Source organism: Hipposideros armiger, unplaced genomic scaffold (genome assembly GCF_001890085.2).
Source record: "Hipposideros armiger isolate ML-2016 unplaced genomic scaffold, ASM189008v1 scaffold_11, whole genome shotgun sequence".
Lineage (NCBI taxonomy): Eukaryota > Metazoa > Chordata > Mammalia > Chiroptera > Hipposideridae > Hipposideros > Hipposideros armiger.
In genome coordinates, this window is record NW_017731361.1 from 2,759,992 (window position 1) to 2,784,737 (window position 24,746).

The following is a 24,746-nucleotide window of genomic DNA, read 5'->3' on the forward strand; positions in this document are numbered from 1 at the left end:
ATGTGGGATTGGAACCCCGGGCCCTGCTGCTCAGAGCTGGCGTCCTAAGCCAACTCTTAACTGATGCGCCACTCAGCTGGCCCAAAATCCTGTGTTTCTAAATCAAATTTTTTTTCTATTTTAGGAATGTAATATATATATATATATATATATATATATATATATATGTAATGCTATCTATCTATATCTATCTATTTATCTATATATATATATATTTTAAAATATTTTTTATTGGGGGAATTGGGGAAGGGGAACATTGTTGGGGAATTGGGGAAGGGGAACAGCCAAGTTGTTATCCTTCGATCTTAGTTGTGGAGGGCACAGCAAGCTTAGCTCCAAGTCCAGTCGCCATCTGGCCACCGTGGGCAGCTCAGGGCAGTTCAGCTCAAGGTGCCGTGTTCAATCTTAGTTGCAGGTGGTGTACCCATCATCCCACATGGGAGTCGAACCAGCAACCTTGTTGTTAGGAGCATGTGCTCTCACCAGCTGAGCCACTGTTGGCAGCTCAGCAGCAGCTCAGCTCTGGCGCAGCTCACTGGCCCATGTGGGAATCAAACTGGTGACCCTGTTGCTTAGAGCTCGCATGCGCTCTTAACCAACTGAGGTACTCGGCCAGCCCCTATGCTATCTATATTTTATGTAACATTTGTTGTCCTGGGCAGTAGTCCTTAATCAAACAAGTATTTCCACAATGAATTGCATCAATAGTTACAATGGAATAAATGAAGACTTTAAATAGAGTTGTGTCAGTTCTGATCAGTTTTTGCAACCAAACGAATTAAGAAAAAAATTTTTTTGTATTTTGGAATTGCAGATACGTGATTGTGAAGCTTTGTCTGTACAGCCATAAATCTTATTGTATTAAATAATAGAATAATAATCATGGGAAATAAAGGGTAATTGTGATATTAAATGAAAAACTTTTTGGAAAACCTAGTGAGTCCACAGAAAACCTAATGAGTTTCTTTCTTCTCTTAAAAAAATGATGTATACATAGTTATCATATCGCATGTTACCTGGATTATACTTAGTGACTTTATGTGTCATAAATTGTTCACAAGGCCTGAAACATCTCCCCAGATATTGCAATGACCGACTATTTCAGGTTTTTGTTCAAATGTTACCTCTTCAGAGAGGCTTCCTTGATTACTCTATTTAAAATATCAGGTGGGAGGCGGGCACACGCACTCACACACATTCACACAGAAAACTTTCCTCTTTCCTTCTTTCTTTTTCTTTTTAGAACTTATCAGAATCTAGCATTATATTATATATTTGTTTATTATCTGTTTTACTGGATTGGAAACTCTATGAAAGCAGGGGTTTTGTTTTGTTCAAGCACTTAGAACAATGTCTGGCAAATAGACATTTGGCAAATATTATTCAATAAATGACTCAAGAAAATAAGGCTGATATAAATAGCAGCGGGTCCCAAGAACTAGTACTGATATAGCAGGTGATAACTACTTTAAAAAGGAAACTCAAGGCAAAAAAAAATCATCTAAACATCAGCTTTAATATGTTTATGTAATATGTATATTAATGGAATTCGAAAATAGCAGTTAAAAAACATTTCTTTATAAAAAGTACTTATCAAGTAAATATTTACTATCTAGGAAGTAAAAACTAATCATTACATTTACAGGTACACTACATTTACATTTAATAATTAATTTTGAGTATTTAAGTAGACAAGAAGAAAATGTATACTTAAAAGAAAAAAATTACTATAGCACAAAATATTAAAGAATTTACTTTGTATTTTTGCCCATGACATATTTTACTTACCATAGAAAGAAACTCAACTGATTTTCATCTAATTACAAAGTGCTACTGCATTCAGTTGTAAAAATGACCAAAATTAGCTTCTCTGCAGTGGTATCTGGTTGTATGTACATACCTACTTATGTATGCATGTATGTATTCTGCCCCTAGGTAGTAAAATGACAATACAACTGATATTCTAAAGTAAGCAATCAAAGCAGTTTGGGGTCACCATAAAATATACAATAACATTCAATAGTACTTTCCAGTCCAGATAGATCCACTCTTTGGAAAGGCCGAGCTTTCCTTTCCATCTCTGACCTCATCTATATATTAGCTGTGACTTGGGAATTTCTTTTAAAGAGAAGGAAAGAAAATGGAAAGGTGCAAATAATAATTTAGGCCACACTCTTGGTGAAAGTATCAAGAACAACTACCATTTTCAAATTATCAGACCATGCTATAAGTTGACATTTCATTGATCATGGTTAAAGGTAAGACAGTGGTATCATTTCAACGTCTGTTAATTTTGCACTTTTTTCTTTCCATTACTCATAAAACAGGAAAATAAAAGCCAAAAAAAATAAAAACGATGCTTCAAAAGCACTTTAATGGTTTCCAAACTGTGTTACTCCAGATTATGCAAGGATTTTCTATTAGAATTACCTAGAGAAAAAAAAAGGATGTTAAGACAGTTTTTGGAGGTGTTAACTTGCTGCCTTCTCAGACTACTGGTACTCTGATAATAAACGCTTATTCTATGACGCCCAGTCAAAAACAAATGGAAGGGCCAGCTGAGTGGCTCAGTTGGTTAAGAGCTCACTTAAGAGTTCGAGCTCTGAGCAACAGCAGTTTGATTCCCGGCCCAAGCTGAGCTGCTGCTGAGCTGCCAACAGGTGGCAGGATGGCTCAGATAAATTAAAAAAAAAAAAAAAGGAAATCAAGACTGTATATGTTTCCCTCAGGAAGAGGGACACCTGAAATAAGACAAATTAGCACATACATCTGGCCAGTGTTGTTTCTTAACCAAATTACTTTGGGATGGGATGAGGTGGCTAAAAAAGATGAAGTCAGACAACTGATACTAAAAAAGATAAAAGACTCATAGTTACATAAAATCTGAAAATAAGATCAAGTGTTAATAATTAGTGGCTTTGCTCTCAAGTTGCATATTATTTAGTGAGTTTTATCTGGATAAACACATTTAGGCAGTATTGTCGGTAGAAGGATGAGGAGTGATTTTCCACAGCTCTATACCCTCAGTAGAGAGGGTCCTAGTTACTTGCTTCTGAGAACTGGTGCAATACCATGTTAGCATTTAATGAGTAAGCTAAAGGTTCACTTCAATAACTCCAATACCAATAAAGAAAAAGCTGTCCGTGTTTAAGTGAAAATTCAAGACCACTAGCATAGTCTGTTTCAGGGCACATACAAACTATACGAGTCTCATGCTTCTGACCCTCGTGCTCAAGTCCTCAAACTGGAATAAAACCAGAGAAATGCCTGAGGAACCACTTCACACCCCAAACACGTGCAAACTTTGTTCAACAGAATACTTGACTGCCAAAATGGAGTTGGCAGAAGTTTGGATCCAAGGCCCACAGGCTGCATGATTTGCTGGCATCAGAGAGCTTTAAAATCTTAACATAATACTGCTGAGTTTGAGTTCTACCAATTTGTTTGAGACTCCTTCTCCAAATTTGACTTAAGCAAGATGAAAGTTGCCATGAAGACTTTATTAAGACTTCATCCTCTATCCAGATATAATTCGATTTCCCACTCCTGATGGTCATACTTCTATATTCATTGATGGCTATGTTTATGCTGTAAATATAATGGTCTATTTTGAAATGCATGTAAATTCAATTGTTTGGTTGCTTCAATAAAGCTGTACAGGGATAACTACTGTAAATATACAAAATTAGTTATGACAAAGCTCTACTTAGAAAACATTTGAATCAAATAACCCCATATATCACAATTTATTACCCTCAAAAAATGTGAGAGAAATTAAGATATAGAATATCTATAAATTGCTATCATTTTATATTTGGTTTAGCTTGTCTTCTCACTTTTCTGAGTTTGAGTGATGGTTTACTTTGCATATGAACACTTTAGGAAGTGAGAAAAGGAGCCAGGAAGAGCTCTTCTCTTCCACAAGGGTCAACAATAAGATCCTATTTGAGATCTTCATAAGCTTGATGCAGTTTAATGAGGAAAACGGCACACAAATTTTAAAACTGTAGTTAGAATACTGGCAACTATACAACTAGCAACTTTAAACTTGTAAATGCTTGATAAATACGCAGTATTGAGAACCTATGGCTTGGTTATCTCGTGGTGTGTTTCAATAAGAGATCAGGTTTACAGTAAAGATGCTACTTGCTCCTCGTACAGCTAAAAAAGACTTTTTTGGGGGGATTTATCTTTTCCCTCAGTAGCTCCACGTATTTGAATAATTTTTCTGAAAGCCTTTCTATTCTTTCTCCTCTAGAGCATCCTAAGTATTCTAATTCTCAGCTATGATTTCATATTTTCACCAGTTTTTAATCTCTACAATTTAGTTGGAAGCATTTAAGACTAAACACTCTTTAGGATATCAAGTTGCAGAAAACTGTAGTTTTAAAGATATTATATAGTAGTGCTGCCACCTAAAGATGAGGCGAATAAAGAAGCAATTCAAAGGAAATGACCCATCATTCTTAAACCCTTCTCAAAAATTTTCTCACCTCTAGCTAGGGATTTCCAAACATTTTGTTGTTAGTATGGAAATTGAATTGTTTAGTGGTCATTTATTGCTGAGCTGTAATTTGCTATGGCAAGAAAATTTCAAGCTCAAATTTCAAACCTTTGAGAATCTTTTGTGATTAGGGGTGTCCAGGAATACCTCCCAAATTTGTTTCTCTCAGATATTAGGCACTGCCTACCATACATTGAGGGGGATGGGAGGAGCATCAAAAGATATCTGGCAGTAAACAATTGGGGATTTCTGGCTTAGTGGATGAAGTAGATGATAATAAACCTTAAAGTGTTTCCCTCTATCAGTTACAGACTTCTTGCAACACTAAACAACTGACTTATATTTTTGTAACTCAATTTTCTCATCTATAAAATGGGGTTAATTTCACTTCACCTTGCTCCTACTTGCCTCCCAGGCTTAACTAGATAAGCTTCTTGGAAAAGATCCTATAAATGTGTTTAAAAGTCTACTATTGCCTAATAAAAGTGTATCTTAATGGTATATTGAAAAGTACCGTAACTTCAAAATAAAATACACTCAGTTAAACAAGTTAGGACAATGATTAAGTTTTCCTAAATCACAGATTGACTTCTATGACATCTAAATGATAAAGATGGTGAAGGCATTTTTCTGTTTTCTTTTTGCAGCCGATAATTTTTAACTGATCCACCTTCTATGTGGTTTCGCAGGATGCAGACGTGACAGCATATAAAGGAAAAAGTTATCGTGCACCAAAAATTTTGTCAAACTTGGTAAGATTTCAAGACAACAAACGCATTTTATAGTTCTGCATTTCGCCTTTGCATAGCAATTTATGAAAATTAACTCGTCGCTTTTACTTTCTCCCTGTCGGCCCAAGGGCGCATAAATAATATTTATCAGATTTTTGTCCTTAGTCACAGTCCCTCAAAGGGGCCCAGTTTCACCTACACTGCGTGGGAGGCTGGGCAAGCAACCCCACGCTTCCTGTCAAGGATTCCTGGGGCTAGAGCCTGAACGTTGTCTAGCCACTTTCTTCTTTATGCTAATTATGCCTTTCTAGCCCTTCTCGGCAGACGTTTGAAGGCCAAGGTGAGACCTTCCCGGGAGATGAAAAGCCTATTGCCTCCTGAGATGCTGGCGGAACGAGGGCGGGAGGGAGGAGCGGGGGACCAGGCCGGGGGGAGGGTTAGTGTGACGCGGCGGTAACGGCAACGACAACGACGCTAAGGGCCCTAAATTGGAGCTGACGCAGGCCCTACAGGGTCCTATCCCCGCCTGAGCCTGACTTCGGCCTTCAAAGCCCAAGGAGGGATAAGTCCTCCAGAGGCCACTATCGCCTGCGGGTGGAGGAAGTGCGCGCTAAGAGGCTACGGGCAACCCACTCCTCAGACGCGCCTCAAGGCCTGGGCCGCTGGCTGTTGACGCGCCAACGGCGGAGGGGACGCGCGCACGCGCGAGATGGGGGCGGAGGGAGCGCGCTCGGCAGCCGCCGCCGCGGCAACTGAAACGGAGGGACGCGAGGGCGGAGGGCGCGAGCCACGGAGGGAGGGTGGCGGGGGGAAATGGTGGGTAGCGCTGAGCGCGCGCTGACGTCGCCCGGAGTCACGCACGGAGCGCCGGGTTACGCGCCGACGTCTGGCTGCCACGACTTGCCGTCTGCGGCGGCGACGGCGGCGGCGAGCGGATCCCGCAGGGGAAGGAGGAGGAGGAGGGAGAGCCAAGGGGGCTGTGAGTGAGCGGGAGAAACAGGGGGTGAGCGGGGCTTGCCCGCGGGAGGGAGAACGAGTGAGAGCCGAGCCAGCCATCCGAGCCGCCTCCTCCTCCTCCCCTCGGCGTCCCGCCCCCGCCTGCCAGCCCGCCCTCCTCCCTCTCCAGCCAGCAGAGCCCGAGTGAGGCGCAGCTCGGCTCGCGCCGCTGTCCAGGACAGGTGTGCGCGCGCGCGCCCTCCTCCCCTCCCCCCTTCCTCGCGCCTGCCTAGCGCGCACCCTCCCTCACCTGCGGCAGGACAGCGCCCGCCCGCCCGGGTAAGCCCCTCGCGACCTTCCTTGCTGCCACTGCCACAGCTTCAGGTGCCGCCCACCCCGTCCCCTCTAATTGCCCTCTTACGTCCCAGGAGTAATTACTGTATCGTTGTAGACATCCCCGCACTCTCCCTCTGGGGACCCTGGCAATGCAGCAACGCCCCCCCCACCCCACCCGGTAGCGCACGAACAAACGAACTCCCTCCCACCTCCAAATAAGAACAAAATCACACGCCCCTTAAAAAAAAAAAAAGACAATCCTACCTCCGCAGGCGCTGGGGACCACCAGTGGTGCCGTTTGCTTAGCAATCCCTAAGCCCCATTTCCCCTGGCCACCTTCGCCAGGGGCCTGGGACAGTGCGCCAAACGTGGCCGACACTCCCTGCACAGCAACCCTGGCAGGAGGGGAGAGGAAGGAGGATTCTAGGCTCCACTACCAACCCCTCCTCTCCTGTGTTCAACCCCCCGCCCCTCCCGCAATGCATATACCCGCCCAGGATGCTTTATAAAAATAAAAATAATACATTGATGCTGACATCGCAGATGAAGCCAGGCCCAAGAATGGGTGGCCTGGACAAGGCATTTTGGCTGCCCCACAGAGCTAGGTCAGCTCAACAGCCTCCTCTGCCTTTGTCCGGGGGCAAAAGGAATGGATGTGAAGTTAGAGGGGCTTCCCTTTGAGCGGTAGTGGGCCCCAGAGGTGGCTGAAATGTCTGTAGAGGAAGGGACCCCCCACAAATACATCTCTGCCTTGAGCCTGAAGTTGGATTTTAAAAGGTCCAAGAGTCAGACTGGGGCAACTTTCTTTGGTTCGTTGCTGTCTACCCCTGAATAAATTCCACCTTCATTTCCGCTGTCTCTGCGGGACCCTCTTGAGGGTTCTAATTTTCGTTCTTATCTGGACCCCTTAACGTTTCTGTCGGGCTGGGCGCTTTTGGACAGCTTTTTGCAGCGGCGTCTATGTTTGTGTCCTGTGTCCTTGGAAGGGAGGTTCCAGTGCTTTACAATAGGTTGAATTTGGTTTGACATCTTTTGGTAGACTGTCAGAGGAGAAAAGGGATTTTTTAATGACTTCAAGACCCCCACTGTTCCCTACCCAAACTGACGTTTGCGAATTGCGGCTTTGAAAATTAGAGTGTTGACTTGAGTGTGGGGAGAGTTGCTGATTTCATTCCTTTGGGTACTAGTAAAACCATTTAAGTATCAGCTGGGAGAGAAAGAACTATTGACATTTGCATCGGTTCTGTTTGGACCTTTGGGGTACATAAAATGTCGGGTTTTCTGAATCTTTTATTGAATTTAGAATGTGTACTACGTTTATGTAACTCTTCTACAAATGCTTAAAATGAAAACATTTTGTGAAATGCAAGGATTCTATCACATGGATTGTTCTCTTAAGATTTTAAATGTTTAATTCATTTCTTTAACCCTAAACATTAAAATAGCATTGAGGAGGCATAATTTAAAAGATTAGGTGAGCTATAGAAAGGGGCTATGCTTTTTAAAAAATGATTTGTGAAATACTACTACTATTAGTCTTTGTTGTTGTTGTTGTTAAATGTTAAGATCTATTTGAGAGTTTCCCTTAATTTTCCTGGTAGATAGCCACGAGAAGAAATGGGTAATTCCTCCACTTTGAACAATTGCAGTACAACATTCCAGTTAGTTTTAATGATTTGGATATTGAAGATAATTGTCTATCTGGTTTAAGACAGGCATTTAACCTAAGCAGCACTTGAAAACACAAATTCTCATGTTCTTGCTTCTCTTTTATTTTGGAAATCTGCGATTTGTGAATTGTTATCAGCATATTGTTTCTGTTGAGAACTCTATAATCAAAAGGTTTATTATTACCCAGAGGTAGAGTCCCTCCCTCCAAGTTTATTTTATAAATGTGTGTGTTCATTTTTATTTTAAAAACCAAAGCTGAATTAGATTGTTTCAGAATCACCCGTAGTTCAGGCTGAGGAAGATTGAGGCTTTTTTCCTTCTTGTTCTAGCTGATGTCTGTTTCACTTGCGAACAATTTTTTGTTGGTAAGAGCTTGTTAAAGACATAGAAATAATGGGATTAAAAATAAAGCAATCTCTGTTCTCTTCAAAATGTGTGTGTAGTGTTAATAAAAAGAGCACAAGAAATCTAGAGACATTTATCATTTTTAGAAATGTAAGCAAACTTTGAGGAGAAAGGGAATATTTTATTTTTCATTAACACGGATATTTTGCTGCATATCAGTATATTTCGTTTTGTCTTTGGGTTTTCTACATTGTATTGAAATTATACATTTAACTTTACAACTGTTTGTTTTAAAATAACATGTTCAAACAGCTAGACACTAGGACTGACATTTTATTTACCAAGTAGTATATTGTTTAGGCAGTTAACAAATGGTTAGAAGTTATTTTAAATCCACAAATTTTCTAATGAATTTTCAGTGTTAGGACGCAAATCTAACTTTGAAATTCTATTTAATGTTCTAAGCTTTTTGTTTTAAGATTTTCTCTGCGTCAATATTCATTCTTCTCAGACTGCCTTTTAAGGTTCCTTTATTCTATAGTCTAGGGAAATCTGCCTTTCCCCCCCTGCCCCAGTCTGACCAAAAGCCCAGATTTACAGGCTTATGCTGAAATTAACTCTCTTGTTTGAGTAGTAGAAAATGTACTAAATGTCCAATTTATCATTGGGTTATTTTGGAAAAGGTATTATTAGCCTTGTTTGCTTTTTAGATATATTTAAAAAGTAGGCGAGAGGCTGGTATAATGGCAGAAATTTTATACATACATCATAAATATCATGAAATAAGTAAGTACATATTTATGTAGCGAGAGATCCAGGTCTTTCATTTGCTGGTTTGAGCTTAAAATTCCCAGTTTAAGTGTGATATTTAACTTGTGTTTTGTCTAGAAACTTCATCAGTTGCCTCTGCACTGGGGAACTAAGAACTCGGTTCCTGGTGACACTTTTTCCAGAAAATCAGCATTCCCAAACTAAAACCACTGCAGAACCCCTGGACATAATCGTTTGGGACAGAGAGCAAGAAATTTAGACTCCAATGTTGGTTCAAGGAAGCGGGCAGTTTAGAGCCCTAGTTTTCTGTCCTGGGGGAAGCGATCATTAGGATGGAAGAATGGCAGGGACCAGCGGGCGCGTGCCCCCTCATCGCAATCCCATTGGCCTTGCGGCTGCTTTGAGCTCTCCTGAGGGGGCAGAGGCTTGGTTCAGCGCAAGGTAAACCCTTGAGGAAGAGCAGCGGCTCTTCTAGATCGGACTTCACCAGATCTTAGCCACATCTTACAAGTGGGACCGTAATGCCCTGCCGGGTTCTGTGCGGAGACCCTGCTAGTCAGCCTTTGCATCCCTGTTTGGGGCCAGGGTCTATCCAGGGTCCTGATCGCTACTGCGCGAGCCTGGAGGAGCCGCCGCTTATTTTACACATGTATTTTTTGTGTGATAGGAAGTGCGCCAACAGTTCCTATGTCTCCTTCCCGACAGACTTGGGGACAGGGGAGGGAGCGCAGAACAATCCGCACTGAAAGGGTACTACGCTGTACTGGAGGATGCCCCCAAAATAAAGGGAAGTTCTTTATGGAGCCCAAAGCCTGGATTTCTATCTCTGAGTGGGCCTTCCATTCAGGGAGTCATTTCAGGGACCACTGGACAGGTGGGTGGTTCTGGAATTGGCTCACAGGACTACCCTAGTTTGCTCTTTGGTGGCCAGCGTGCTTTGCCATTTTTCTTCCTCTTTAACGGGAGGAGCAAACGTCAGCCCAGAGCTGAAGTAGCTAATGATGGGTAGAAGGGGGCCCTTGCTAAGAGAAAAAGGAAGCTGTGACTACTTAGCAGGCAGGTTCGCCCAGGATATGAAGGGATATATTAGGGGGCTTTAAGGGCTCAGGTATTGACAAGGCTTATGCCCTGGACTCGTCTGGGTTTCTTGATCATTAGTCCTCTCTTTACTCCTTTTTTCCAGGAAGCTTGGGCAACCATGTACTCAGCTGTCTCTGGGGCTAAGAGCGAGGGCGGCAAGTGTCCTTACTTTGGGGGGTAGAGGGTGGAGGATGTTCAATGGGAATGGAACCCATAGATGGGATAATCATATTCTTCTCAGGACAGAGGCAGCAATCCATACTCGAGAAAGTCAGGAATTGGGCTGTAAGGTCTGCATCCTCTGAGCACCCTGCAGAAGAGGATGGAAAGAGTGTAGGGGCGTTGGCATGGGGTCCCCTGGAGATAGGCCTTAGCTTTCCCACAGTTGCTAGAACTGTAGACACAGTGAGGGAGTATGAACCTTTGCTACTTATCTGGGAGAGGGAAAATAGGCCCTAGATTATGCCACAAATCTAGGAAAAGAGATATCAGTTATTTCTAGGACCAGAGACACCCCCTTTAGCTGTCACTATCCAGACTCATTAATTAACTAATGGCCAGTAACCTAGCTGTCTGCCTAAAAACCAGCGATCATTTAATGTTTTACTTTTTAAGAGGTGGGGGCTCTCCTTGACACTTAGGAGTTTCTGGAAGGAGGGGTAAAAGGAACGAGGAACCTGCGTTAATGAATCCCGTAAGGAACTGCGTTTCCCAGGAAATTCCTGGCATTTTTAGCTCGTGAATATCCTAAAGCCTGCTTGGTTTTCTCCTCCATTCTGGGTCCTTCCGAGAGGAAGAAGAGTGGGCTAGGGGCTGAAGGCTCGGCAGGGCCTGGTTCATCTGCAGAGCTGGCCGGCAACCCAGGCTGGGCTCAGCCCTGATCAGGGTGCCCCCCTTCCCCAAATCTCGGAAGGAGGAGGGGGAGGCAGGCAGGCAGTCGTGGTCCCAAAGGAGGCTGGTTGAAGGTTTTTGGGTGAGTGTGGGGTTTCTTTTTGATTGTTGCTTAGGTGGGGGGGAGGGCAGAGCCAACTGGAATAAGCACTGCGGGCACCCCGGCCCTAGTGCGGCTGCTGTCCTCTGCTCAGCTCCCCCCCGCCGGTGAGTGCGCCCGCCCGACTGTGCGGGGCTGCGGTTGGGGGGAGGGGGGAGCGGGATCATCTGAGGCCAGAGCCGCTGCGCGGGGAGGGGGAGCGGCGGGAGCGAGGGGAGGGACGGGCTAGGTGTCTGCTGCTCCGCGCCACTGCTGCCGGCGCCCCGACCTCATCCCCGGCAGCCCCTTCTGCAGCTAAGGGTTACTGCCGCACCACCTCTCTTCCTCACCCGCCTCTGCGGCCAGGGCTCTGCGGTAGGAGACAGCCCAGGCGGGTGTGGGCCGGTCTGGGTTTGGGTCTAGGTCTAGCTGGGGCCCACAGGGGAGGGGGTGGCCGTGACTCGGTGTCCCTCTCTGCAGCGGGCTCAGCTGCGCTGCACAGGCCCCTGCCTCCACAGTCTCTCTTTGGGGTCACTGGAAAGCACAGCTCAGGCCCGCTTCTTGTGCTTAGTATGGCAGTCCTCTTCTCACCCCTCGTCCCCCAACTCCCCGGGCCGAGGCCGCCCAGGGTCTGGCCAACAGCGACAGCCACAGTGGTGGTGGCGGCAGCAGCTGCGACGCGGCGCGTCCTGCCCCCCCCCCCAAGCCAGGGGTGTGGGGTGAGGGCCGGCGGGTGGGCGCCGCCTGGTGGGCGGGTGGACGGGGGCTGGCAGCGAGGAAGGGGCGCGGGTCACGTGCCCACGGGCGGGTGGGCGCGTACAGTAGGGCGCCCTGCTACTGTACTGGGGAGTCAGTGCCCTGTTACCGGGTCTCGTCTGTCTCATCTCTCCCGCAGATCTCGCGAGAGTGGCTGACTGGCTGTGGGGGTTGCGGCGGCAGCAGGCGGAGCCGGGGAGGGAAAGCAGCGGCGGCTGAGGCGACTGAGGCGGCGGCGGGCGGAGCGGCAGGCGGCGGCGGCGCGGCGGCGGAGCGCAGCATCATGGCGGACCGAGACAGCGGCAGCGAGCAGGGTGGTGCAGCGTTGGGCTCGGGCGGCTCCCTGGGGCACCCGGGCTCCGGCTCGGGCTCCGGCGGGGGCGGTGGTGGCGGCGGGGGCGGGGCCCCGGGGGGGCTGCAGCACGAGACGCAGGAGCTGGCCTCCAAGCGGGTGGACATCCAGAACAAGCGCTTCTACCTGGACGTGAAGCAGAACGCCAAGGGCCGCTTCCTGAAGATCGCTGAGGTGGGCGCGGGTGGCAACAAGAGCCGCCTCACTCTCTCTATGTCAGTGGCCGTGGAGTTCCGCGACTACCTGGGAGACTTCATCGAGCACTACGCGCAGCTGGGCCCCAGCCAGCCGCCCGACCTGGCCCAGGCACAGGACGAGCCGCGCCGGGCGCTCAAAAGCGAGTTCCTGGTGCGCGAGAACCGCAAGTACTACATGGATCTCAAGGAGAACCAGCGCGGCCGCTTCCTGCGCATCCGCCAGACGGTCAACCGGGGGCCCGGCCTGGGCTCCACGCAGGGCCAGACCATTGCGCTGCCCGCACAGGGGCTCATCGAGTTCCGCGACGCTCTGGCCAAGCTCATCGACGACTACGGAGTGGAGGAGGAGCCGGCCGAGCTGCCCGAGGGCACCTCCTTGACTGTGGACAACAAGCGCTTCTTCTTCGATGTGGGCTCTAACAAGTACGGTGTGTTTATGCGAGTGAGCGAGGTGAAGCCCACCTACCGCAACTCTATCACCGTGCCCTACAAGGTGTGGGCCAAGTTCGGACACACCTTCTGCAAGTACTCGGAGGAGATGAAGAAGATTCAAGAGAAGCAGAGAGAGAAGCGGGCTGCCTGCGAGCAGCTCCACCAGCAACAGCAGCAGCAGCAGGAGGAGACCGCCGCTGCCACCCTGCTGCTGCAGGGTGAGGAAGAAGGGGAAGAAGATTGATCAGACTGAATGGAAAATACCCACACACACATGCATACACACACACACAAACACATACACACACACACACAGCCACACAAAGCGAAAATATACTGTAAAGAGAGAAAATAAAAAGTAAAAAAGTAAAAAAAAAAAAAAACTTAACTCCAAGGGAGCACCACCCACAGACCCTCCACCAACTGACAGTTTCTCTTCTTGACTTGCCACCCATCGCTGGATGTTGTCCACTTTATCCACCATATAAAACAGTAAGCAGCTGCTAAAAACAAAAAACAAAAAAAAAATACAAAAAGTAATAACATTATATGAACTGTGTTTCCTACTTGATTAAAAAATATAAAGAACTGAGTGTTTATTTCCCTAATTAACCAAGAACTTTTGTACACGTTTAAGCTATTATTATTAAAAGTGTTTGCAAAATGGTCAAGATTATAATATTGCTGAATTATATAAAAGTCCTTTTCATGTTGAGCTAACATTTGACTTTAGCACAAAAAAGAGATATTTTAGAACACGTAAAATAATATTTTTAGTTTTTCTCATTTTGTTACCAAATTTCAAACCTTACATGGAGGTTATTATAGTATATTTGACACCCTATATACCTGTGATTAGAGATGTGTATATATATGAGGGCTAGGCATGCTGTGTGTCTGAGCTTTGTCTAAATGTTATGCAGAAGTTTGTAGAGTTAAAGGTACGTAGGTTTAATTCATGCAAGGTAAACAATAAGTGCTCTCTTTTATACAATATGCATTGCATCTGGACCTTAAACATATAAAAATGGTCAGTGAAACTTCTGTGAACATGAAGAAATTATTAAAAAAGGCATTTAAATGAAATTTGCTAAGTTGTGATTTTTACGGTTGGAACCAAAGTTATTCAAATAGCAAAAGAAAAAGAGAAAGAGAGAAAAAGGAAATCTCCCATAATATTTTTCTGCATCTGTTTGCTTTGACTGAGTAGGCATTTTGTCATTATTGTGTATATGAGATGTACTTGTATCGTTCATAATATATTTTTTTTATTATGTGTAGAAAGATTTTAAGAACTTAACTAACGTGCAGCAATTTCCAGTGAACCTGTACTTGGACATCAGGTAGTGAGTCTATTTGTGGTCACTAGCACTGTCTCCTAAACTTGTAAGAGGTCTGAAGCTATCCTTTGATTTTTGCCAGTGCTATTAACTTATGTAGACCTGTTAAAAAGCAGAGCAACACAATTATAGTTATCCTACTGAGCCATGGATTCTGAGTTTCATTTTAAAAGAGAAAGCCAAGTTAAGTTGGTGTATGTAAAGGATTTCCATGTAGCTGTGGTGCTAGTTATTACTGGCTACATTATATGCTAAGTGTATTTGTGTTCCCCAAGTGTTCAAGCCACCTATTAAAAGTATGTTCTATAATTCATATTTTCAAGATGTAGGGTATGGAAATGCAAAGCTTAGGAGAGCACTTTACCAAGCTGGTGTCCTCCAAACTGAAATTGTTTGTAACGATAGTCTTTTACAGGTTTTCATTTAAAGATGTTTGTGTGTGCTTTTAATTGACAACTAACTTCTTGCTGCTGTATAGTAAAATATTAATATATTTTTATCATTAAACTGCTGCATGACTATCATCTTTGGGTGAAGATAAAATGTTATAAAAAAGATGCCTTAAACAGTACATTTTGGTTTGGAATTCTGTAGAAAGTATTTTGGTTAAAAAAAAAAAGGGTCTTGTCTGACAGAGAGTTGTGGGGATGGAATTGTTTCTTGGCAAATCCAGCTATATAGATCTAACTGCTGTATGTAGGAGACACCACCTGTAGGAGCTGGAAGGTGTCAGTGCTGCTCACATTGTAAAGCATTGGCCTAGGAAGGTGAAACAGTTGTCTTTTCTGAAGGATTTTATTTTTCTGCTGGTTCTTTGGGTTTGATTTGATGTTTTTAAGCTCCCTGGTTGAGTGTGTTGTCTTTGTTTTTGAGATCTACTGTATGTGTTGAATAACAAGCTATTTCCATTGTACTGTGCATTTTCCCATTAAATTGTTTGCTTTTAATATTCATACAATGTTAAATACAAGGTGACCGTACAATAGTTAGGAGTTTCTTTACTTACAAAATCACTGGAAATGATTAAATTGCTTTTCCCCATCCCCCAAGGTGCATTTTTCTTACTTCCGTATAGTAAAGTTGAGCTTTTACAGTGCATAATGTGACATTTGGAATGCTTATCAACTGCATGTAAACATTAATAACCTGCACTTTTTTGTCTTAAGGTTTGTTGAGCTGTTTTGTTCACTGTACTTTAACTGTGATATGGAAAAGACTGCATTCTCTGTGCTGTTACTAGTTAGGGAAGAGAATTGCTTTGATTTTGTCTCTTGTTTACTATAGCTTCTTAAAAGTTAAGCCTTGTACTACAGGTTGTTGGAGTACTCCTAGATCAGTGTTTCATAGTAGCCAGCAATAAGTAGTGCAAGTCAACAAAAACACAGCAAACTTAGGCAAAGTGTCCTTTCTTTGAGATGCGAGTTCTTTCATGGGGTTTTCTTTAGGGTCAGAGTTACCTAAAGTGAAGCCTTTCTTATCTATAGACTTCAGATTCTGCTTGGAATCCTACCGGATCAAGAAGCACATGTATTGTGCAATTGTCTTTACACTATAACAGTTAAACACAATCTTACTAAGATTTTGAAACCATTGTCTGATTTATGGTCAGTGGGTTTAAAAAGAAATCTACATGCAGATCTTTTAAGATGTAAGAGATGATTATAGAAAAGACTAAGTGACTGTAAAGATGCTCTTTTTTGCATCTCACTTTACCTCCCCAAGCACCCTCCCAAGCTTCCCTTCTCCCCTCTCCTGTTTCATCCTTTCCCCACCCTTTGCCCCCAGGTGCTCGGTACTTTACCAAGGTTCTATATCTCAGTGTTTTATGTTGGAGTTTTTCCTTGTTTTTATTTTAACTAGTTGGTAAACCCTGTTTGTACTGAAACAAAAAAGGAAATGGTTGGTATATTTGACCATATGTGTTATTCATAGAAGACAGTATGATCAAATGTGCCAAAAACAAGCAAACAAAACTTAATTCCTGATAAGTATGCCTTATTTTTAATGATCTGCTTTGTCTTACAATTAAGGTCCAAGAGCTTGGTTAAACTATTATTTGCCTAAGTTTAAAAGAAAACTTGAAATGCATTGCAATATTGACGTTCTTTAAAATGAGAGACACTGTCAAGTAATTTAACCTAGAGATCAGCCACCAGTTTTAAAATGCCCATATATATGTGTGTGTGTTTGGTGGTGGTGGTGGTGGTGTTTTTTTCTTTTAAATCACCAAATCTTTTTTTAAGCTACTTTTTATTTGTGCCTCCTATTTATCATGCTGATGTTAGAAGCAGCAGTCATCCAGCCACAGAGGGAGCTAAAGTTAACTAACCAGAACTGTAGAAATCATTATACATGCCTTTGACAACAAAGGAAGTTTATAAGAAAAGCTATGTCGGCTTTTCCTCCACTAGATACAGATTGGAGGTAGATGAATATTTGCCAAATGGGGGGGAAAAAAACAAACAATGCGAGTCAGGAAAGACAGACTTTTCCAGCTTCTCAAAAGCCATGGAGAGTAGAAACCAAAACCAACAGGGAAAATAAAAAACCTTGAAAGTCTCACTTTCTAGTTGTCCCATGCAGGGGTTGAAATTTGAGTCAAAGTGGAAAATATATCAATGTGGTTTTTAGGTCTTCACATCTGGAGATGCATAACTATTCCAATTTGATTTTTCAGGTAATGGAGAAAGCTGCTAGTAATTTTAACCCCTGCCTAACAAAGACAGATAATTTCATTTGGGAGCAAATACTTATTGCCTTGAAAAATAGCACTGTAATAGCCTATGATAATTAGTTGTAGAATAACCTTTATCCCTTTTAAACTATGCAAATTATTAAATAAGTGTAAATTAGGACTCAATTAAAGATAGTTGATTATATTGCAATCAGATGGCATTCACAAACGTAACTGGAGCATATACAGATAAAATCTATTAGTCAAGAGTTTTGTATGCTAACAGAAAAATATAATTTAGCTACCTATTCTAAAAATGGTGAATATTATTAATATTGTATAATAGGACTGGGAAGACTGCCTCCTTTTTTGAAGAGAGAGAGATAAAGGATTTTTATAATTGTTTTTCATCAAATTTTAATATTTTTGTCAAATTTTTAGGTATTTAATTTGTAAAACAGTTTGCTTTGTACTGGCATACAGAATATAGGGTATTGATTTTAAACTTTTGAAGCCAAGTGATCAAGTACATTTGTAATAAAAGTCAATGGATCTATATCAGTTGTACTCACTGTTTTCATTTCTTATTATAGGAATGCTGTACTTTTCTGCAGGAAAACAGCTAAATTTGGGTGGAAGGGAGGGGAAAAAATAAGTCCGTTGAGAATCTGGGTGGGTACTATGGCCCAAGCACTTTACACAATCTTTAAGTCAGTTAAGATTTGGTATATTTAAAAAGATGCTTGTGTCAATTTTTTTCTTCCAGTTTTTTTTTTTTTAATGGAACTTGATGTTTGTGGGGATTATCTCATTCATGGTTTCTGTTCTTTAACATTTTGCATTTGGCACTGTTGAAACTTCCTAAACTAACATTTTTCTTTTATGACACTTTGGGTTATCTGCCAGCCATGGTGACCCCACCATGGGCATGATTATTTGTATCTCCCTCAAATGATTTACCCTCTCTTTTTCAGTTTTCCCACTCAGTTTTTCATATTGCTTACACACACATGCACACACGCATGCACACACGCACACACGCACACACATTCCCAGATGATTTTAGAATGGGGATTTCTGAAATTGTTGCTCTTGTGGCTATCATAGCTCCACAATTGATTTTATTATACATGTGAACATACTTTTAAGATTTTTTCCCCCAAAAAAGTGAGATACCAAATCTAATGACTTTTTTCTCTTTTCGGAGTGTTTTCAATATCAGAATGAGATCCCACTTTCTATGTAAAAGAATGCTAAAACAAGGGAATCTTTAGCAACTTAGGTTTGGAACAATTGGTGATAACTCTGAGTATAACATTTATAGTTGATTATCCCCTCAATTTGAATATCTTAATAACTTGGAGATATGTATACTTCTCCATGAGAGTGCAATGAATAGGAAAGAGAATTTATTTATTGGAATTGCTTAACTCACTGAAATTATTTGTGCAAAGTTATCAAAGTTTAACCATTTTTAAGTCAGACATACGTAATATTTGTTTTTTTCATTGCAAGTTAACCAAATATAGGCCATTCATAATAAAATACACTATAAAACTAAAGTGATCACTGCTATTAAAATTACTGTTTTCACAGAGCAGCATTAATTATTATAGAGAATTTACAATATATTTTTAAGAACAGCTTATTTTAATAATTAAGTTATTGATCCTAAAACAAAGCCTAAATTTAAGGCCTAGGCCACTTGACAGGCTCTTTTTAAACAAATTTAATTATCATGGGTTAAGTGAAAATTATCTAAACTAGCATAAACACGAGTCAGGTAGAATTTCATGATGGGACAACAACCAGATGAAAAGTGAAAGATATGATTGGTTTCAAGCCAATAGTCATCTTTCAATTGTTAAACTGACTACCAAGTTTTTATGTTGAATGGTCTAAGCAATTGTCTTTAGGAAAGTTGAGTATGGCAACTCACTTGTTGAAAACATTTTTCTTAAAGAACAATTTCATAGCTACACATTTATTTTTATTTTGTCCCCATATTACGTTTGTTTTTTGTTTTTTTTCCCTGATGTACTTTGCTTTTGTGGAAGATTGTCTCGTTTGATAGGTGGAAACGTGGTGATGATACTCTGTATAAAATCAAATGACTTAAAGACCAGAAATATTTTACTCACTTTGGAATCACAGGATTTTTGTGTTTTCACAAATACATACTTTGTTTCAATGATTAGTAATTTGCTTATTAATTAAATTTTTGTAGCATTTCATGGGAAAATTTTAAGCTAAAGAGTTTAATTTTCTTTAGTTAGGATGCACTTTAATAAATTCAAGAGGCTTCCAAGTTCAAGGACCAAACCTTTATATTCTAGAATTTTGAGAGACATGGAAATACTCTTGTTAGCATATGTTTTGGTCTAAATAAGATTAATGCAGAAGGATCCTAAGAGGACTTAAGAAAAGATGTCCTTAATATGAAGTGGCAAATTTATGGGACAGGTGACTTATATATTGACCTTGACTTAGCCAGTGATGGTTATCAGCTAATGAATTGAGTAAAACTCCCCATTCAACTGGAGTGGCAATTCCAATGCAGGTAGTTGTTAGTGGCATTTGACCTACCTCCCTACCATATAGGTCTGGCATTTTCCTTTACCCATCCTTTTTCCTTGTTTCTCTTTCTTTGTTCTTTTCTTTGCCATAAGCCTGTCAGTGACAGTCAAGCTTACCCCCTTAAAAGGGAAGTAAAGAAATTGCTGACCTCCTGCCTTAGAACATAGCAAACTGACCCCAGAAAGATTTCTGTATTATGAGGTAATCAGGCAGTTTTTCTGACTGTTGTTTTCCTGACTGTTGTTTTCCCCATAGTCTTAAGTTGGCAGTTGGAAGGTCATCAAAATTGTTAAGAAAATTTGTGAACTGAAGAGAGTAAGAAGTATGTGTATTTTAGGTAAGTTACTGGGGGTTGAGACTTACTGGTTTGGAAATTGGAGAGCAGAAAGGGGAGATGTGTTAGTGTATGGGAGTGTGAGGTACATAAGGGAGTGCTTTGGAGTTAAAGTGGGAAAAATTTTTATTGGAGGTAGGAAAAGATGCTAAGGTGGAGTCTTACATGAGAGTTGTTTGCTAAGGACAGTGAAGTAGATCTTCATAAGGAAGTTTCAGTAAAGCCAGAGAAAATGGGTCTTTTGTTGGTGATGAGAAAACTTGGTTTGTAGCTTGATGACATGATGATACATTATACAAATCTGTTTTCAAGTTTAGGATGTTTTTCTGGACAAATTAAGTAGCACAATTGTAGAGTGGCAACTTTTCTGGTCAAGGCAAGTTGGTGCTGAGGACTTAACTATTTTGAAAGAAGAAAATGTCAAACTTTGCCACAGTTATGATTTTGAAATTATATCGGAAATATACATCATGTGTACTATATATTCTACTTGGCTTATGTTACAATGTAGCTTACCTTTACTTTTCAAAATGATCCTTAGATCGAAATCATTTGAATTTGTAGTCCACAAAAACCCATATTATACCTTGATTTTACAGAACCTTGAGCTGTTGGTCCACAGAAATTTTTAGAAAGAGGACAATAAACCAGATAAAAACACTAAATTGCAATTTTAGGTATCGTCTATTTCTTTTACATTTGCAATCCTAGCAACCATTTAACGCTGTGGACCTTATGAGACCCTCAGAATACTATATTTATGAAATTAGACAACATACCTCCCCGCCACCCACCCCCCCGTAAAACTCGAGTTTCTGTTTGTCTCCCCACTTTCTCTATTACTTTAAAATTATAGAATTCCCAAGAGTTTGCGGTGGAAAATGTTAATAATGTAATTTAGTATATCTTGGAAGTTCTTATGCTCTTTGAGGAGAATTGATCGTGTTTAGATTTCTGTTCCCAGCATTTCAGGAGCATTTTAAATTATTTAAGATAAATTGCTATAATATTTTTTAAGTTACATAATTCAAGTATGTTTGGATTAACTGTTGTTTTCTAGTTTAGTATGGACTTATTCTCAGTGATTTTTGACAGATTACGTGTATTGTTTCATTTTACCCAAATCTATATACGTTAGTGATAAAATCCCTTTAATGATAGCTAAAAAATGGTTTTGATTTTGTATTTGGAACTTAATGTTTTTTTGTTAAATTCATTAACAATAGCAGAATTGTTTTTATTATAACATTTTGTAGAGTTGACAGTATGATTTTTACATTTTATTATGTGTCAGATTTGAAATTAGAACAGTTACAAACTATAACTTATTTAAGTCAGTCCAAGGCCTTCTTAAATAGCCCTCCTCCCATAGGAATTGTTTTAAAAGAAGTGAATTCCCAAACCTGTGTCAAGAACCAGTGATTTAAATGTCTTTGAAAGGCTTCCTTGAGTCTAGTCAATGGAGATAAATGATAGCCCATTTCCATGCTGCATAGTTGTTAGGGTTTATAAAGTTGTCAATATGTAAAAGTGCAGAAGCAGGAAAAACTGTAAAATTGCCTATAAAATTTCTAGTTTTCATTATTTGCACTATTTACCTTTGCACTTGATTTTTTGAAAGTTAAGACTAGTCACTTTCACTTTTGTTTCTAGTCTTTTTAAATTTCTTACAGAGTTATGTTTTCAATATCCCACCCAAAGCAAAGCTTATATGCAATTAAATATGCTTTATAAGTCTGAGAAAATATTTCTTAGTGTTAGCTATGTAGAACAAAAATTTGTTTTGATAAAATTTTTAATATGGGCCTTTATTTGCCAATAAAATCCTTTGTAAGTGTGAGCTTTATTAAACTGTTTGAATAGACAAAGTGAAAGCTTAGGATAGGACTATATATATATATATATATATGTATGTGTGTATATATATATATGCATAATGATGAATATATGAGTATATATATATATATATTCATAATGATGTCTTCGAGATCCAACTTCCTTCCTGAGATGGCCTGGTTTTGGAGTAATTTGTTTTCACTGAAGTCAATGAGATTTTGAATCTAGCAGAGTATTGGCTTAAAAACCTGAAAGTGAAGTGGGTGGCAAGTGGCAGCTCCCTCTTTCATGTAGTTTTCCATAATGCTCATAGAGTTTCCTCATGGTCTGTGTGATATAACTGGTATTGAAATAATTATATTAAATGAATATTCCTTTTAGGAATACAAGCTTGACTCATTTTTTGAGGGGGGAGGGTGGCAAGGGATAAGAGACTTTATTTTAACTAGAGGCAGTCTTACAAGATGTGCTCTAGAAAGAATAGAACAAAAAGTGTACCTGTGAACATATTTTTTGTCTTAGTGAGATTGATTGTACAGCACAGTTAGGTTCAGAATTTAAAAATAAAAACTGGTTAATAGTTTTGTCAATAGAAAAGAAATGTGTTTTGGCTAAAATTGTTTTTTGTAAGTTATTTATCTCATTTTATAATCCCCTTCCAATAGCCATTTAGGCGCTTCATACTTAAAACCAACAAGTGAAAGGCCTCTCTTCAGATCTGGTTTATTTTTGGAATGCTTGAGTGTATTTCTGGATGGGGGTTGGGGGACAAGGGGTAGTGTTTTAATTATATTGACATGCTCTTTTCAGCATGTTTTGCTAGTCATTCTGGATCTTATGTTTGCAAGTTGTGTTGAAAATTCAGTGATGTATTTGAAACGAGAAAGTCCTCTATGACATAGTATGAATGTTTGTGGCTGGACTCTATTGTGGAACCTTTTGGCTTTGTTTTTAATTTGGGTAGAAAGTTAAATTTCCATTGTTCAGATTTTAGGTTTACCAGTGGAATTGTGCCCGGTAGTTGTCTAAATATGGACCAATTTTGGGAAATGGAGGTTGACAGTTGTGTAACTGACTCTAGGTAATCCTTTACTCAAAATAGTAAATTAAAGGCTTACATCATAAGAGTTGTCTTAAATTTTATGTTGTCAAATCTTTAAATGTGGATGATGATCAGCACTTTATCTATGAATTTCCTTTGGGAAAAGAGAAAAACTTAGTCTCCAGACCTTTTCCTGGAGACTAAATTGACCATATACGGAAAATGAAAAAAATTTAGAAAGTAGCTTTGATTATTTTTTAATGGAGTTTAATAAGCTTAATCAATTATTTTTCCTAGTTTGAAGCCCTTATTTCCCAAATGTGACTAAAGGGGAAAGATCAGCAATTTGGCCCTCTCCCCCTTTTTTTGAGGCCATTTTTAGTTTTCTGTCCCCATTTCCCAATCCTAGTATAAAGTGAATTACGGGTATCCCTCTAAGTCTCTGTAACCCCTTTTTGGGGTCACAGATACCTTTGATAATCTGATGAAAGTGATGGACCCTTTCCCCAGAAAAAAAAATGCACATACATAGATAATTTTGCATACAACCTCAGGGGCATCACACATCTTCTGAAACCCAAGTTAAGGATCTCTGCTGTAAGTAAACTCTATAGAGAAAATTTTAATGCAATTAATTGATAAAATTAGGAATTAGCTATTGGCCTAAAACATTTCAACTTGGAATTATTGTTAGATGGTGGCCCCTACTAGCAAAATGTGACATTGCAACCAGCTTTGTTAGACATTATAACATCCAGACAGAAGGAAAAACGAAGCAAAGTTCTGAGAGCTGTTTATAAGGAGTCAGGGCATCTCTAGACATGGGAGCCGTTCCTGGTTCAAGGCAGGGGTCAGGGTGCCTGACAGTTTCTAGCAGGGTAGAGTTTGATAAACCACAATGCTCAGGATGCCAAGGGGTTAGCCATTATCTTAACCCCTTCCTCACCAAAAGATTTTAGTTTTGTCTACTGGGAAACAAAATGTCACTAGGGAAAAAAAAAGTTTGCCTTATAACTTTGCTGGAACACATCAGTTTGGTGATGTATGGGACACCAGTATTATTTTTGAGAAGGTGCATAAAACCAAAGTAAATTATTCTCTATGTAGAACATTATTTACTAGTAACATTTGTTTGGATGTATTAGCTTTGACAATTTTTACCAGTAAATATTGGTTTTATTTAAAACTGGGACTCCAGTTTATAAATAGGATAGTTGGTATATCTGTCCTTTTCCCCATGTAAAGAATAGTTTAAAGATTTATGCATACTTTTTACTTTTCTCTCTTGATGCCATGGAGTGGGATGGTTGGGGTGGGGGGAGATCTTTGAGTCAACAACTGACAAAATGTCTTCTCCAAATTAAAAAATTGAGAAGCAGCACTTTAAGTCTAACTCTATACCATTTTAGTGCATGTATTAGTTTTATTAATGATTTTTGGTGCATGCCTTTGGGCTTATTCAAAAGTGTACAATAGGAAAGTATATTTCCTTTCTTAGAAAGGAGATGTTTTTCTACTTTGCAACATGTGATTACAAAAATCTTCCTCTGTGGGAAGATTAACCATGTATTGAACTACTGAGAAGTATATATTTTTAGATATACAGAAGGAATCTACATGGAGCAGCATTCAGACCTATATAGAAGTCATAGCATTCTGTATAGGACCAAAAAGGAAATAACATTAAACACTTAAACAGACTTTGTTGGGTAGAAATACCTTGAGATCTTGCATTGACTTCAAAAAAGAAAATGCCACAGAAGTTTGCCGAAAACTTTTGTTGTTCGAATTTTCTCTGTCAGTGTATTTAGCCCAAGTACAATAGCTTTGGGTTTACACATACGTTAAGAATCAAAAAAACA

General features: G+C 40.6%; 1 protein-coding gene and 1 long non-coding RNA gene across 7 annotated transcripts in view; one reads left to right on the forward strand and one right to left on the reverse strand.

Moving 5' to 3' along the window:
- The window catches only part of LOC109393278 (uncharacterized), a 20,026-nt gene extending 10,793 nt beyond the window's left edge, over window positions 1-9,233 (reverse strand). Inside the window, exon 1 of one of the 2 annotated variants that reach the window (XR_002126220.1) lies at window positions 6,772-9,233. This is a non-coding gene — a long non-coding RNA (uncharacterized LOC109393278). The remainder of the gene's footprint in view (window positions 1-6,771) is intronic. The other variant, XR_002126222.1, reaches the window with a different exon arrangement.
- PURA (purine rich element binding protein A) lies at window positions 5,556-23,392 on the forward strand. Of its 5 annotated transcripts, none has more exons than XM_019662339.1 (2): window positions 5,556-5,575; window positions 12,240-23,392. In XM_019662339.1, the coding sequence occupies exon 2, from the start codon at window positions 12,384-12,386 to the stop codon at window positions 13,323-13,325; it is 942 nt and encodes a 313-aa protein (XP_019517884.1). In that variant the 5' UTR covers window positions 5,556-5,575; window positions 12,240-12,383; the 3' UTR covers window positions 13,326-23,392. The 5 variants fall into 5 exon arrangements, with proteins under 5 accessions (XP_019517884.1, XP_019517847.1, XP_019517868.1 ...); XM_019662302.1 differs by lacking the exon at window positions 5,556-5,575 and adding an exon at window positions 6,083-6,510; XM_019662323.1 differs by lacking the exon at window positions 5,556-5,575 and adding an exon at window positions 9,403-9,735.
- The last annotated feature ends 1,354 nt before the right edge of the window (window positions 23,393-24,746 follow it).

Bases quoted from the DNA above. Each gene is read 5' to 3' on its own strand.
- PURA (XM_019662339.1), top strand. From the start codon at position 12,384: ATGGCGGACCGAGACAGCGGCAGCGAGCAGGGTGGTGCAGCGTTGGGC.